The following is a 15,744-nucleotide window of genomic DNA, read 5'->3' on the forward strand; positions in this document are numbered from 1 at the left end:
AGGGATTAACCTTCTATTATTTTATAGCTCTATGCTTAAGAGCTTATGATAAGCAACCTTTCTTGCAATAAATCACCATCTTAAATTCATTTAGAATAAGAAAATCAGAAAAAATGAAAAGAAAAAAAGGTGTTGCTCTTCTAGACCATAAATGTGTTTACAATGCGGCTTAAAATGGGTGTGCAAGTCCTATAAATATAACCTCCTTCCAAACACAGCCATATCAACTCACGTACATGGAAATATATTTTATATTTGCGTCAATCTATATACTAAAGGGCATTTTAATATTATCGATTTCTCTCCTTACTTCATGTCCGATATTGAATGTAACATCACTTGGATCACGCTATATTTCGAAGAGAGGATTTTGAATGTTTAAAATACTCGCTCATATTTCGGGGAGTTTGTTGTGACGTACGAAAACATAACAAAAAACATCGAAGGATTGGTGCGTGTTATGGTAGTTCATTTGAGTTGTCCAAAGGGGTTAAGTCCATGGACTGAAGGTCATTGTTTTGCCATCACCCCATTCCTTAGTAATCAGTGCAACATTTGTTAGAAGTTGAATAAGTATCGTTCCTATGTGATAAGATACATTTCATAGACATTGAATCGGTTGAAAGTTCTTTGAAGATCTCTCACCTATCAAGTGGTTCCTGGTAAACATTAGAATTTCATCATGATAGGAAGACGTTACTTAACACATCCGAAGTAAAATGTGAAGATGAGACGATTTTTTAGCATAGGTCATCATCATCCGTCATCAAATGTAACTTAACTGTCGAAATAGACCGACTATTCAGTGCGACATCGGTGTTTTCAGTTCTACATTCACGCAGCACGTCCGCCATTTTGAATGTGGCTGCTACGAAACTGGGTCGAGAGCTAGTCTAGGCCAATCAGAAAGAAGACGCCGTGTTCAAAGAAATCTGAGTGTTTAACTGTTACGAATCTGGATTTTGATTTTGAAATCGGGAATTGGGATTTTGCGGTAAAACATGAAATCCAAAAACGACTTTCATCGCTGAGAAATCCATACTCAAAGTGGATCTCAATTAAGAAATCCAACTCCAGATCTCGTTAATTTCTATGTTTTGCGTTTTTCCGGGAAATCCAAAAAGGATCTCTTCTAGGAGACTTCCAATGAGGTTAACCGTTGCCATCCACGACAACGACGCACGCAGTAAAAAGACCGGTACGGAATTGGGTCGGGTACGTCGCCCCGTTGTGATTCAGAAGTGACTTAGCAGTCGTTGCGTCGAGACTTCAGCGCTATCTTCGTTCTTGAATATCCAAACCCTGGCTCTTTAAAGATCGCCATCACAAAGTTTCGGTTTCATAGACAGCTCTAGGGACAAGGAATTTATCTTCTTTGAGAATTATGCAACAAGCGAAAACAGAGGATAATTACTGATAATAAAAGTAAGATTTTGATTGGAATCCTCATGGACAATTGAACTTTTTACAAAATTATTCTAATCTAGTCTCGCGTCTGTTTATTCATCTGTCAAATTTTAGAGCCACTTTGCAAAAATTTAGCGATAAAGTTTCACAAATACACTGAATAAGAGAAGGAAGGGGACCTACTTATCCTGGAAATTAGTTTTGGATTAATTCCAAACATTATTATTTACACGTGCATAATTTACCCAAATCACACGCGTTTCGATCGCAACGGGAAAACCAGCGAAATGATGCCCTGAATTTGTTGAATAGAACGATAATGCCAACACCGGAAGTCGAAAAAGTGTCCTGTCCAGACTATCCGCGCGCTCTCCCGTTCTGAAATAACGTTCCCGTTCCCGTCCTTTTGCTAACTCACTCTCATGTTACGCAAGGAGTAAGAAACGCGATAGAATAAAATTCAATTGTGAAGAGCAGAAAAGATGCCATAAGTGTAGCTTAACACTTTCCAAACACTTTTTAAAAGAGACACAAAGTTGTTGCGATTAAATTAAATAATGAAACTGTTTAATTCTGACGGAATTAGAATGAAATAGGTTCTAGTAATAAAATGATTACACAACAACCACAAAACAAATTTACAACAGAATTCAAAAGCACCTGAGCAATTATACTAAAATAATTATTGGTCTCAGGGTCAGTGAATATATAGTGTCGAATTCATCCGGGGATTATTCATCAATATTCATTTCGCCTTTGGCGAACAATGAACAATGTAAAAACGAAAGAAATATTGTGATTTTCCCTTTGAGCATGGCTTACCTCTGAAATTTAAAAATTCTAAACAAAAAGTAACACTGCTTGATTGTGATGTTGAAAAGCATAATTCATCCGCGTATCAAGATTCTAATATGGCATACCTATGGGCCGTTCAATTTTGAATTCCCGGAGCTTCGTTTCTTTGCAACGCTTGATGAGAGGAATTTTTTGAGACTGACTTTGTGTGTAGAATTTTGACCCTCCCTGCTAACTTTTCGCCGTAATTCCTCCGTGTTTGTCCGGTATCTAATCTAACCACGGAAGATAATCTTCACTAAATGGCTCAACAGAGACAATGGGGTCGGCGGTTGAAAAGTCTACCACGTCGAAACGGGTAAAAAAAAGGGAAATCAAATTGTTCAACACAGGAACCAAGTGAGTTGTAAGTCGCCAGGTTTGAGTCTTTTCTAACCGGGGTTACCTCATCCTGCTGTATAGCATGCTGTTCAGCTGCCAAGTATTGCTTGGGAAACAAAAAAATTCTTTTGTGGTATGTTCAGCTGTTCTAAAGGGCTCCTGTCTGCCAAGACTCCTGGTTTTTTTTCCCAGGCGAGAGGAAGAGGTTTCGTGGTGTTGCTCCGTAAGTTTTGAACCATCGTTCGAGATCTTTTCCTGAAGGGAAGCTATTGTCTCTCTCAGAGAGTGACTTGCTCTTTTTTTCCACCATCAAAGTATTTTTTCCTTTCAATGTCGTCAGTGCTTTCCAAATTACTGATTTTTTGCTCTCTGGCGAATTTATTATTCGCTTCCCGTATGATATTATTGAGCCATTCTCTTACAACTTTCTTAGTTTTCTCTGAATCTCTGGTCATTACATACATATACTTTATTTATGCTCGAAATTCAGTGTAGCTGTAGAGCTAATATCTTCGAAAAATAAGATAAAATAAAATGAAAATATGCTATCTTACAATTCCAATATTATTGATTAACTATATACAACATTATGCATGCAGAGCGAAATATAACTTGTAGATCTACTGTGGAAAAGCTTCATATCTAAAGATCTCCTGCTTGAATTATAGAAAATTTATTGTTTTGTAAGTGTTTGGGAGAGAGTTCAATATTTTGCTAGCTAAGTATGAAAAAGAGTGCAGACCGTATGTCGTTGTTTTTGGTTTGGGAAGGGACATGATATGATTTCCGCGCAAATTGTAGGATGAAGACGGTACGTTGAACATATCTTTTGAATAACCTGGATAATTCGTAAAGAACAGAGTCTTATGTAACGTGATCGTGAAGTTCTGGAGGCGTCTAATGAATAGAGATTTTAAGTTAACTTTGCATCGTAAAATGTCATATGGAGAGCTGTAGTCCTGTAGTATAAACCTAAGAATGCGCTTATTAAGATTATCTACTTTGTCGGCATTGCGCGCACCACAGAAATGCCAAACAGAAGAACAGTAGTAAGAATGCGGCAAAATAAAGGCTTTATAAAGCTTCAATAGCGTCTCCTTATTAATAAGTTTCCGAAATCTAAGCATTATGTTAAATTGATTATTTATTTTCTTACAGATAACTGATACGTGATTATTAGAAGAAAGCCCATTATCTATTGTTATTCCGAATATATCTATCGAATTATTTACTAGGAAACAAAAATTGTGCTCAGTTTTTTCCCAGGATTAGAGCTTGGTGCTTTTTCTCATTAACAATCATGCCATTGTTTTTATACCACTGATTTGCGACATTAAATTCTTGACAAATGCACTTTTCCAGTGCAAGTGAGTCTAGGTTAGACGAATAAATCTGATGTTTGTCTTCGTATGCGTCATTGGACAGTTTGATTCCAGAAAGGCTCTCGTAGGTAACCATAGTGATTGGGTTCCCTTGTTTCCATCTTTTGCGGAAAATGTACTTTTTGCTTTCCTGCCACTAGTTGCTATCTCTTCTCTATCAACCGTGCTTTGTTGCCTCTTATCCTTGCTGGCTAAGCTCATGAACCCTTGGTGAAGCGTTGAATATTCAACTTTCGATGGTAAGACTTGTTCGCCGGGATTAGAAACGAGAAAGCGTGTTTTTTCTTTGTAAGTTGTTCTTAGGTTGTCATTTGGAATGCCAGACTTTGTGAGAACCTTACCATCAGTTTGGAGAGCGATCGACCTTTTATCTTTCTTCATTTGCGCCAACTCTAGTTTCAAAAGTTCTGTCTCCCTGTGAGCTTCTAAAAGTTTCTCCTTTACCTCTCGCAGTAGTATCTCTGCTTCAGTCGTACTTTTGATAAGTCTTTTTATTTCCTCGTCTCATTCGTTTATAACATTACTTTTCTGGTTAACTTCCCGGCGCAATTCAAAGTTGAGGGAGGTCACGTCTTGAGTAATGATAAGTAATTCCTGGATTTTTTCCTTTTTCTTAGCGCACTGATTGAATCAGTATTCAGAGTTGCTCTTAACACTAATTCAGATCGTTCTTTAAACACTTCATTTCTTCCTCTAACACTTCCCCATAAACTATTTTCCTTTGAGGAGTTTCTTGTAGCTCTTGGATCTTCTTTTGATAGACTTTTTCGTCAGAGTTCTCATGCTGTTCCCTCAGGTAAAGGGGTTCATTTGCTGTGTCAGTAGATTCAGTCTTAAAGGTACATAGTAGACTTGCTTCTTCAGACGACTTTGACGTTTCTAAAAGTTCACCTATTGCCGTCTCCTTGACAACGTTCGGCTCGTTTTCTAAAGTCTCCAACTCTTGCTGCAGCATATGCTCAACAGCTGTCTTATTTTCAAGAGTTTCCTCAAATCCTCAGATCTGACCCTGATAACTGCTATCAAAAGCTATGAGACTTATAGTCTGCCCGGTGAGTTCTTTGGGCTCAGTTGTATTTTTAGACGAGTGGAAAGTTGGAAATTTGTCGCATAGCACTTCCTCTGACCTTGCGACTATGTCCTCGTTTGCGTCGTCTTATCCGTGTTCAAGGAAAGCTCAATGCTTTCGATTCTAACAATTTGATCTTTATCTGACCTATCAACGTTTCCATGTGTTGTGAGACCATCAGCTTTACCACGTGTTGTGAGACCATCAGTCTCCCGTTTGCGCTCCCAATTACTTTCTCGGTCGGCCTCCTGATTTAACGACGCACTTACTAAGTTACTGTTAACCGAAACGGAAGTGTTAATAGAGCTCTTTGAGCTTCCTTGATGCATTTTTATTTGGATCGTCACATACACCTACAGCATCACTGGAAGAGGAAAAACTTATTCCTGTCACGGAGGATTCTGACGAAGGTAGCTCAGCACTTGATTCACTTGACAGACTCTTGATACTTCCACTTTGGGAAAAAATGCTTTCACCAGAGGTATGCGTACGTCCTTCACCTGACTGAAAAAAATTAATACTTATTAAGTGAAAAATCTGCTCTATTATTCAGATTGGAATAGTCCTATGAAGTGTCGATAGCATTCAAAAATAATCTTGGTATTGCATATTGTGCTCTGTAATTGCAATGTAAAACTCGCCCCACTTCCCAACCTTTTCGCCTTCGCAATCATTCGTTTTATCTACGTTGAGTTCTTATTGGTTGTTTGGCATTTTAAAATTCTACCCGGTTGGTTTAACGATAACATTTTCCTTTGATCTTCAACGAAGAAACCGAACTGACAAAGAAAGAATACTTACCCCAGCGGTTTCCACTTCAATGTCCGATTTAGTGTCATCAGTCTCCTGAGGCTCTTCATTCTTTTTAGTTTCTGAAGATTCAAGGAAAGAACTCCTTTACAAACACGAACTTGTCACCTTAGCGTCTCAATTCTATCCCCATAATTTAAAAATGTATGTCCTCGACAGCTTGCTGATGCTACATTTTCCTCTTCCCTACTGAGATGTGTCTAAAGATGTAATAAACCACGTTTATAGGTATGAGAGCGAGTCAGGAGACCTGGATCGAGTACACATGGTCAAGGTTCACGAGGCAAATTTTGTGACACAAAAAACCTGACCTGTCAAAACAAAAAACTTGGCACTAAAACTTAACCAGAAGCGGAAAGGAGGTTACAGGATTTGAATCACCATATTAACAAAAAACCTTAAATGTTAATTGGCTTCGTCGTCTTAGGAGCCTGGATTCCAGGGCTTCAGTAAAATTATTTTGCAACTGAAAGGAGTGGTTTTCTACACAGCGTTATAGTAATATTGAATAAGACTTTGCAGTTTTCTTAGCACGATATGCCAGACCTGAAATGGTACTTTGAGTTTGCTCTCCAATTCCCTTCGTGTTAGATAAATTAGCTTTGCCTCCATTGCCTGATGTGGCTACGGTAACTACTGATTCTTCTGACCCCATGAAACACTTTATCGTCCCCGTAAAAATGTCTTCCATTATTTTGAACATCGAATGATGAACTTTATTAACATCGTCTCTATCAATGACCACCTAAAGATGATGAAAAAGGAATCAAAACATCTCTACTCCACTTGGTAAATGCGATTGTTCAGTACGTATTTACGAAGACTAAACTACTGCATGACTAATCCCTATCAAAGACTTTCACATTTTCGCAGTCAACTTTCTTAGCAAAGAGGAGTTAGTTAATCATAATTTTATTGTAATTCCTTCTAGCTGAAGTTATGAAATTACGTTCGTGTTCTTCGAACCTTCAGTGGAGAAACATATCATTTGCATTCTAATTTTGAACGAGTTGTGCAAAAACTATTGGTTTGAGAGGTCTGTTGGTACGATGAGCGTAGTCCTTCAAACAGTTTTGGTCAAAATTAGCAAAGTCATAGTCACAACCACTCCAATGATGAGTTTTTGAAGTCCCCACAGCTTTACCATATTGCTGTCAAGGATATAAAACAGCCTTTACTCTCATTTTAGACTAACAGAAAATACCCGTTGCTATTTAGGCTGACCCGCTCCTCTGCCACTTACTAGTCGATATACACATTGCTATAGGTATACCCCACCTGTCGGCCTTGTAAGTCAGCTTGCGGTAACCCCTCCAACTTAGCTTTCAGGCGCTTTCTCTCGGACTCGTGCCAGTCAAACAAGTCATAAATACCATCAGGATCCAATAACTTATAACCAGTTCCGTGGGGTATGAAATCAACATTTCGATGTTTGGCTCGGAGCGAGCTCTTTGTGGAGATTGTAGCAGTGGGTAGCCTCCTCGTCGTCCAAAACAGACGAAACTCGACGCGATAATTCCTTCGTCATTTGAGCCCGTAAATCTGCAGGGTTCTGACCAATTGATGCTTTTATTTGAAATTTAACTCGCGGAATGGGAAGCGTGGGTTGAAGGAGGACGTCATTGACAGCTAGGGCTTCATGACTGCCGCCCCCATTAATTGCTTCAATTCCAAAAGTATTTTGTTTCTCAGTTGTCCTATTTCTTGATCAGACAAGTTCATGGGAACGTTTAAAACTTTTGGCTTCTTCTTTCGCGATGATTCTTCTTCCTTCCTCGCGAGCATTTCCTGAAATCGCTTCTCAAGAACATTGTTCAATTTCAGAGCGAAGCTGTTCTTACATTGTTTGATCCTGCTAAACGCTTGTTGCTCTATTTCTGACGCATACTTAGGAATGTCAGTCAGAGGGGAGTCTGAGGCGATTTTTGCTCTACGTTCACTCTGCTTAGTCCTCCACATCCTGACAGCAGCCCCCACTGTTGTCACATCATCATTTCCGCTTTTTGATGAAACACTCTATAAAAATAACATCACTGAAAATTATTTAATTATTCGTTTGCTTTTAAGGTGTCACTTTTTGGGAATCAGCTTTCTCTTACTGTGTCATAATTTGATAATCTAACTAAGGAATGTAAAAATACTACTTTATACAATTTTTATGTCTAAATGTGGTCTAAACGAAGTATTTCAATATAATTACTTATCTGTATATTCTTACACTTACCATATTTCGTTTATAATTCATATTTGATGTGCTCAGCTTTTAAGTTTTTACACGTGAGCCTATAGCTCAGATATATAAGGCAACCTTATTTCAAACTATGACATTAATGAAATGATCGACTGATTGATTGAGTTTGCTGGTTGTCATTTATAGTCCAGAGTTGGCAAAAGCGCTAAGGGAATGAAGTGTATTGCCATTAAAGAGAAAATATCCCGGCGAAGGCTGAGACTAGGGACTTTTAGCAAACCACGACGACAACGGCAACGAGGAAGTGGCAGACAAAAGATCTAATGAGCTGAACGATAGCTCAGCGCGAGCCTTTTAAAAATGTGTACATTTCTTAGCCATTCTCTGCAAAATAACAACTTGAAATCATCAAAATTTGCGTGGTCTCAAAAAGGGTATCCGACGGCAAATTAGTTAACCTTCCATTTAGTACTCCACGCCGCTCTCATACGTTATGCTGACATTAACTTGTGGCGCTGGGAGAAATAATAAGTAGATCCAGTAATTCGGGAGATCCAACTGAAAATATATATTCATTTTTAAATCGACGTCTTCCGCGGCGTTGTCGTCCTTACTGCTAAAGGTCCCCTCTGAGACGTCAAGAGGACGCTCACGAACGACAAGCTGTCCACTTTTAAACTATGTCATTAAAATTTAACGAAATTTTTGTTATGATCGTGCCATTTGCTGGTTCTATTTTATCTTTTCAAATCTTACCATTTCAGACCATTTCATGAGAACTCAAGACTTTCTCAGCATTTTCGTTCACAGGAGAAACAGCTCAAGGAGTCTTACGATCCTGCAAAGTATAATCGAATACAACTTCTTTTAAAGTTTTACAGCTTTACCTCAAACAAAAATTTTTGACACTGTTTTTTTTTTTACCTGGGGGGTAACATGCAGTTAGCATTTTATGGAGCACTTATCAGACAAACGAATCAACTGTGATAGCCCCACTCGCTAACGAGCTTCTTTAGCTCGGTGGGTAGATCATTTTAGCGGTACATTCGGTAAATAATACAGGTTAATGCAGGGTGACCGCTTAATACAGGTTCCACAGATACGGAGTATTATAAAAAAAAAACGAGAAACAAGGCCACTCTATTGAATATTTACTACTTAATGACCACTTAACCCTTTGGCTCCCAGATTAGATTAATTTTGTAATTCTTCTGTCAACCATACAATTCTTATAATGCTAGTTCAGAGAATTTAGTATTGGATCAACATATTATCCCCAAATTGATAATTTTCTTTATTCTTATCACTTATCTGGTTGATATTGTCTTGATAATGTTAGGAGAAATTCTGTCTTGGTCACTCATGGGAGTTAAAGGATTAATAAGAGACACAGGATTGCTCAGGAGAAGAGATGCTACAAAATACGCTGACGTCCCTCGGGAATCACTGTCTTTGATAGAGATGAAGCAGAGGTGCCAGTCTGAATATTTAATAAGTTTCCCGAGTTAATCCTAATTTTCCTCCTCAATACAGTGCCACTTAATACGGGTTCGACTGTAATCGGCGGGGGCACGATCCTTGCCTGGAGTCACATCTTTCAAATTACCAGTCAACCTTGTCTGGCATGAAGTCACATTTTTTAAATTACCAGTCAGTCACCTCGTGTTTGACATTTCTAAATCAACTCTGGTAAGTCTCTCCTTCTCAGCAAAGTCCGTCACGTGAGTTAAAAAAAAAGAACGATGTAAAATTTTGATAGCAGCGCGCCACAGGGATCACTGGGAGTGGCCTGACTGTTTTTTTGCTTTTTGTTTTTTGTTTTTTTGAATCGCGCGACGGAATTCGCCGAAAAGCGAAAAGGAGGGACTGCTCGTAGTCTAGTTACGAAGCGCTTGGCAAAATTCTAAAATTAAATCGTTACTCTCACCATAGCTTCGTTTTCTTCGTCGACCTCTTGGACCATCAAGAATGACGGCTGTTTGTATATAGATTGTCTTCTATTGCGATTTACACAGTGACCCGTCACTTCTTCAGCTTCAATAGGCTCTTGGGATGGAAAATGTTGATCACGAATTTGGCCGTCGTAATTATCCACAAGTGACATCACTGACGAAGAACGAGACCTAACTGCCTCTGAGGTGTGTCTCAGCGAAGATAAACTGCCTTCTTCTCTCAGGTTTTTCAACGACTGTTAGGGAAATTGAAGCCGTGATGGAGACGCTTTAACTTTGTGCATCGTTTCTTGGCCTCGTGAACGTTTCTCCTCCATATCAGGTAGGCTCCATGTTCGGACCCGTCCCTCGGGCTTAACCGGAGCGGGTTCTGAGTAGGACAAAAAGATGCTTCTCCCATGAGAAATATTAATCAGTTAACCAGTTGTATGATTTAACTTCTTCTTTGTCCCCTTTAGGTTCAGTGATTAAAGTCGGCTCTCATTTAGGAGCCTGGAATCAGAATAGCCAACAACCGTTTTGTGATACTTAGTACCAGTCAAATGTTTTTTTTCTTTTCCTACATCTGGAGCAAACTCGTATGCATGTACGTGCTGGCGAAAGGAGGCAGATAGGTCGTGCCAAGGAGACTAACTTATACTCACAGGGAAGACATTTGATAACACTTATTTCATGATCAGTCATTTTACCCATGAGATATCATTAGAGAAGTTTTGGTTTTACAAAGCACCCTTTACATCAGTATCGTGAATAACCACTTAGAGATCTTGGGAACAAGTTATTGCGTTTATACAACATTTACGAGAATGAAGAGTGGTAGCTTCGCTAAATATGGCTACTGCTGGAATCGGGATAAAAATGTAAGTCCCAAGATCCCTCGGCCATTTCCAGTCGCTCGTACCCAAATTGTTGAACCTGTTTGTTGTTGAACTTGAAGCTTTATACCGTGTTGGTTTTGACGTGATTCTCTGGGGTTGCAGACTAGGAAAATTTGTGTCGATGTTGAGTTACTTCGATTGTTGGATCTAGTGTGTTTGGAGTGTTGATATTGATATTAGCTGTTGAATTTGAACAAATTGTATCGTTCACCTTAATAATTAATGTTGATGTTGGCAGCAATCTGATCGGTTGAACAAGTTGCACCACTACGGCTTCCAGAGTGTGCTCCTCACCAGTATGGTTGCTGCATAAGAACTCTGGCCACTGTGAGCCATTAAGTGAGGGACCTAACTCAATACTTGAGATGTTTCCTTCACTTTTGTAGTGTTCTGGGTCGGACTTGATTCCTCCTTTGACGTTTCTAAGATCTGGAAAAGGCGATACTCGACGAACAGGAAATGCTCATAAGGACTTAGAGACCAAACGTGACTATTAGGAAAAAAGGTAAATAAGGAAAAACCACAATTAATTTTGAAAAGATCTGAAACGCCTGCGAGAAGTGGAACCACAGGCATATTCCATCAGGCATATTCCAATATTCAGCATGAGCCATTTTAAGGACAAGCCCGTTTTCCCACCAAAACGGGAAAGTAGGTAATATTTTATATTCAACATGTTCTTTCTTTGATGTTGGAAATTTCTCGTTCTAAGTTAATTTTTTGAAATTAGAAGAATTTGACGCGCCCCAAATACACGGGCCGCAACAAGTTAACGCCAAGGCGCTTAATTGAGCAAATATTATGTTGATGCCTCTGAATTCTTATTTGGAAATCATTCCCGGTGTCAGTGATCGCAACTGGAGAGAATCTAGAAGCATCTGATCAGTATCGCATTTTATTGTTCAAAGATTGGCTGTACAAGCCGCATTGGAGAATCTCAGGGGGGGAGGGAAGGGTTTACAGCTTTTATGGTTGACGTTTAATTTTCTTTCAATGCAGTTAGCAAAAAATACATTACTGTTCACTTTTTTCATCACGACTAACGGTTAAAATTCGTAATTCTTACACCTAACGGCTATTTTTTTAGCCGTTTTCTGGCTATCAGTTAACCCATTCATACTCTCACTTTACAGAATAATACAATACTCATCACATTTTACCCACAATGCCTGGACAGACCTCAAGAAGTGACAAACTTCATCATTCACTCTCACTGAATCAGTTTCATCCTCTGTGAAGTTCTCTGCTAACATGATGTGATGATAGCAAAGCAAATCGTTTTGAGGGTCAGTTGTCAGTGTATGAACGAAAAAATAAGGTGGAACATGAATATGGTGTTTTCATTCTTCGTCAGCCAAATTAACAAATTATATTGGCAAACTTGCACCACAATCCGAAAAAGATTATTTTTGAGCACTCCGAATACTCATGAAAAAGTGTGGGCCGATACTTTTCAAGTTCAAACGAATTGAACGAATTTCCCTCTTCAGTTTTTCACCTGCTACGCCTACCATTTCCCTTTTGGATTTCATTTATATTCTTTTTAAGTCTAAGACCTTTACTATGACTGCTGAAGTTGTTTGAATTTACCTTAAAGGAGGGTCTCAACGAGATTAACCGTTAGCCATAATACGGCCAAAAAATTAACTGTTGGGCGTCAAAGTTGACAAATTTTATCTGTCAGTCGTAAAAAAAAATTAGCCCAATAGGACTGTCTCTTTCTACAAGGTGTCATCTTAAGTTTATTTGCGTTTGAGATTTCAAAAGTGCGTGGTTTGACCTTTCAAAATTGTCCTCAAATGTGCTGAATACCCCACCACGGAGGCTGCCACCTTCTAGTGTCTTAGCAAAATTTCTCAGTACCCTTTCTTCCATCTCTCAGAAGGCCGTTTGATTAATTAGGAATCTCACAATATGCCTTTCTTGGCTACATTGAAATTTATGATTTTGTTTTCGATAACAAGAGAACTACGTTTTTGGTTTTAAGTGCAAACCTGTTAACGTTGTTTAACAAATGAAGGGGTTCATAACTGAATTTTCGCCATTTCGGAAGACAGCTGAAGAATATTCTTAGGTTACTCTTTGGAATCTCATAACGGGGTAAGTTGTTAATTTTTATCCTCTTTTTCAAAGTTTGGTATGGAAATGATCTGGTTTCTAAAGATGATTCTACCATAAGAAATATTAATCAGTTTAACTAGTTGTACGATTTACGTTCTTCTTTGTCCTCTTTAGGTTCAGTGATTAAAGTCGCCTCTCATTTTGGAGCCTGGAATCAGAATAGTCAACATCCGTTTTGTGATAGACCGTGATTATTTAGTTTTGGTTTTTCGACTTCGAAAGGTGATGTGTGTGATGCAGCTGCTGCCTCTGCTGATTCCACTATCCATACACGATTACCTTTGAGAAGCTTTCTTCAGCTTTCCATTCTGGCCTTCAGACCCAAATTTTTCAGACATTATATTCTTGGGGAAGTCTCACTTATATCAGGTGCAAACTTTTCCCCTCAACTATAAAGAAAATTTGAGATATGTTTCTCGACGGAGCTATAATAAAAATCTTCGTAACACTTGAAGAGAATTAAAATTGAAACTCGAGCAAACGCGATGAAGTTCTCATAAATTGCAAAACCAAAAACTACAAATACAACAGGTTGAAAATGCGATTTGCGTTAGGGCTTCCAAGTGGCGGGTTAAAAAAATGTATCTATGTAGCAGAACAATTTTTTAAAAAGCTTGAGAAAAACTGAAGTCAGACTGCCCAAGTCAGATATCGGTCTGCCTTGGGCAGCTGCTGCAGTCTAAACATGACTACAAAGCGATACAAGTCAAAGCAGAGCGCAAAAGATTACGCTACCTCAAATTTTACCACCACCGTGACAGTTCTTGAAATCCATAATAACATGTGAAAGGGTTTTTTGGATTGTTTTTGCGTCCTGGGTTCACTTAGCACCGAGGAAGCACCGTTGAATTTTCCATGGCTTCGTGTATTATGACGCAACAAACATAAACTTTACAGAAAATCCACTGACCAGCACTGTGTTCGAACAGACTGACTCGCTTCTCTCCCAATGGCATTTGCTTCGGTTTCAAAACGCGTTACAGTGCACAATCTTTCATTTGACTGACGTGCCTGGCTTCCCTGAAGAAACGTTTTCTCTCGCAGGACGCAAAACTGAAGAAGAGAATGTGGCATACGCAAGCATGCATCCGTTGAGCATGATTCAGTCATCAACGCAGCGCTCACATGGCCGTTGCCAGAATTTTCGAATCACCCTTTTTCCCTGCTTTTGTCGTCGCTTTTCTTTCTATTTTTGTACGAGGGGCCAAAGTGAGTAGTGCGATGAAATTATAACATTGTCAAATGTTATAAATGTAAAATGTCAAAGAGTAGTGGCAACCATGGAGGTTGACAAAGAAAATGAGTTCCCACCTTTTTACTGCAGAAATGCGCGCGCATCGATTAACATGGTAATTTAGTATTAATTATCAACTGATTTGATAACGTAGATTAGCCACCGTTAAGAGTTTGAAAGCTGACGTTTCGAGCGTTAGTCCTCCGTTAGAGCGAATGGACGAATTGTGGGTTGTCAGAACGTTTACATGCAGAAAATGGAGCCACGCTATTGGTGGGAAATAGTGAAGAGAAAACAAGAACAAACTACTGTAGTTGAATGAAAAGTGCTCGTTGATACCGTGGGGATTAAGAATGTCGGTGGTTTGAATTCATTGTGAGTAAACGGGTAACTGACTTCATTAGAATTAGAATTTCCGTTTGTTATTTTCTTTGCAATATTTTATTATTTTTCGCTTTGACGAAACACCCTGATTCTTTTTCTACCGAACAGTTTTTTATGGGAAGAAATCGAGTGTACGTTTCAAACAACGAGTTCACCCGATGGGCTCATATAAGGTTTGCATGAAAAAATCGTGTTTTTGCTTGAGGATGTTTGTTTAATGATTGTAATCAATGCTTTCTTGAAAGTCTCCAATAGAGTTCTTCAATCCCGCGATCCCGACTAAAATTTTCTCTTAATCCCGTAATTCCGACGGTTTATACGGCCACTCCCGACCTAAAAAATGTCTTCCTAGTCCATTTCCCAAACGTAAGAGGGCCTCTTCGGTAGGTGATGATTTTCTTAACCAGCATTAATCCGTTGAAGTCTTTGGCTACCGTAAGGCGGAAGTTTACCTCTTTTCACCAAAAAGATGATATCGCTCATTTTAGAAGTTTTCAAAGTTTTACACGAATAAAGTACGCTAGTCGAGGCAACGACTTCCTTCCGTTTTAACTTCAATCACACACCAATATCTTAGTAAAGAGAGGTAAATACCAAAGAAACGCATAGCAATCTCAGCCTCTCGTTCCAAAGATGGAACGTTAACATCATCACTCAAGCAATCGCACTCTGATGTGCCATTTTTCTCTGTCTTATTTCTCGCTGTTTTCTAGCTACTCCTCAAAGTTAGAACGCTTGAGGCTAACCGGTTCACCCGCCTGAATAGAGGCACCACGGGGGAGCTAAAGCTCTTGTTGCTGCTGCAGCAAATGTTTATGCCCAGTTCCTCATCTTCTGTGTGCTCTGTGGTGCCATCAGTACAGGAGGTAACGGTTAAATTACTTGTATGGCCGACAGGATAATGGCACGTTCTGGTACAGGATACCAAGAATTTGGATTTAAAATAATACGCAACCCAATTGGTTGGCCTCTTCTTCTCTTCTTCTCATTAAAATTTGGCGAAATTTTTGTTACGATCGTGTTATTTACCGGTTATATTTATATCTTTTCAAATCTTACCAATTCGTGATAACTCAAGACTTGCTCAGCAACTCGTTCACAAGAGAAACAGCTGAAGGAGTCTTATGATCCTGCAAAGTA

The 15,744-nt window shown here is 39.0% G+C and overlaps 1 protein-coding gene and 1 long non-coding RNA gene across 3 annotated transcripts in view; both read right to left on the minus strand.

Annotated features, from left to right (window-relative positions):
- Positions 1–863, minus strand: part of LOC149050606 (uncharacterized) — a 7,368-nt gene extending 6,505 nt beyond the window's left edge. For both annotated transcript variants that reach the window (XR_016184227.1, XR_016184226.1), the window contains exon 1: positions 1–863. This exon is cut by the window's left edge and continues 1,721 nt beyond it. This is a non-coding gene — a long non-coding RNA (uncharacterized LOC149050606).
- A 4,332-nt stretch (positions 864–5,195) lies between these two features.
- LOC149050607 (uncharacterized) lies at positions 5,196–6,601 on the minus strand. The gene is made up of 3 exons (XM_089198155.1): positions 6,391–6,601; positions 5,836–5,906; positions 5,196–5,538 (listed from the first exon to the last, which is right to left on the minus strand). The coding sequence occupies exons 1-3, from the start codon at positions 6,545–6,547 to the stop codon at positions 5,332–5,334; spliced, it is 435 nt and encodes a 144-aa protein (XP_089054281.1). The 5' UTR covers positions 6,548–6,601; the 3' UTR covers positions 5,196–5,331.
- Positions 6,602–15,744: the final 9,143 nt, after the last annotated feature.

This window comes from Pocillopora damicornis, chromosome 2 (assembly GCF_964200805.1).
Source record: "Pocillopora damicornis chromosome 2, jaPocDami1.2, whole genome shotgun sequence".
Taxonomy (NCBI): domain Eukaryota; kingdom Metazoa; phylum Cnidaria; class Anthozoa; order Scleractinia; family Pocilloporidae; genus Pocillopora; species Pocillopora damicornis.

What these genes read in the sequence shown, in the direction of transcription:
- LOC149050607 (XM_089198155.1), bottom strand. Translation starts at nt 6,547, where the DNA reads ATGTTCAAAATAATGGAAGACATTTTTACGGGGACGATAAAGTGTTTC. An exon ending in AACTCAAAGTACCATTTCAG is followed by an intron (nt 5,907 to 6,390) that starts GTCTGGCATATC and finishes TTGAATCTTCAG; the next exon opens with AAACTAAAAAGAATGAAGAG. An exon ending in TTGAAGTGGAAACCGCTGGG is followed by an intron (nt 5,539 to 5,835) that starts GTAAGTATTCTT and finishes AATTTTTTTCAG; the next exon opens with TCAGGTGAAGGACGTACGCA.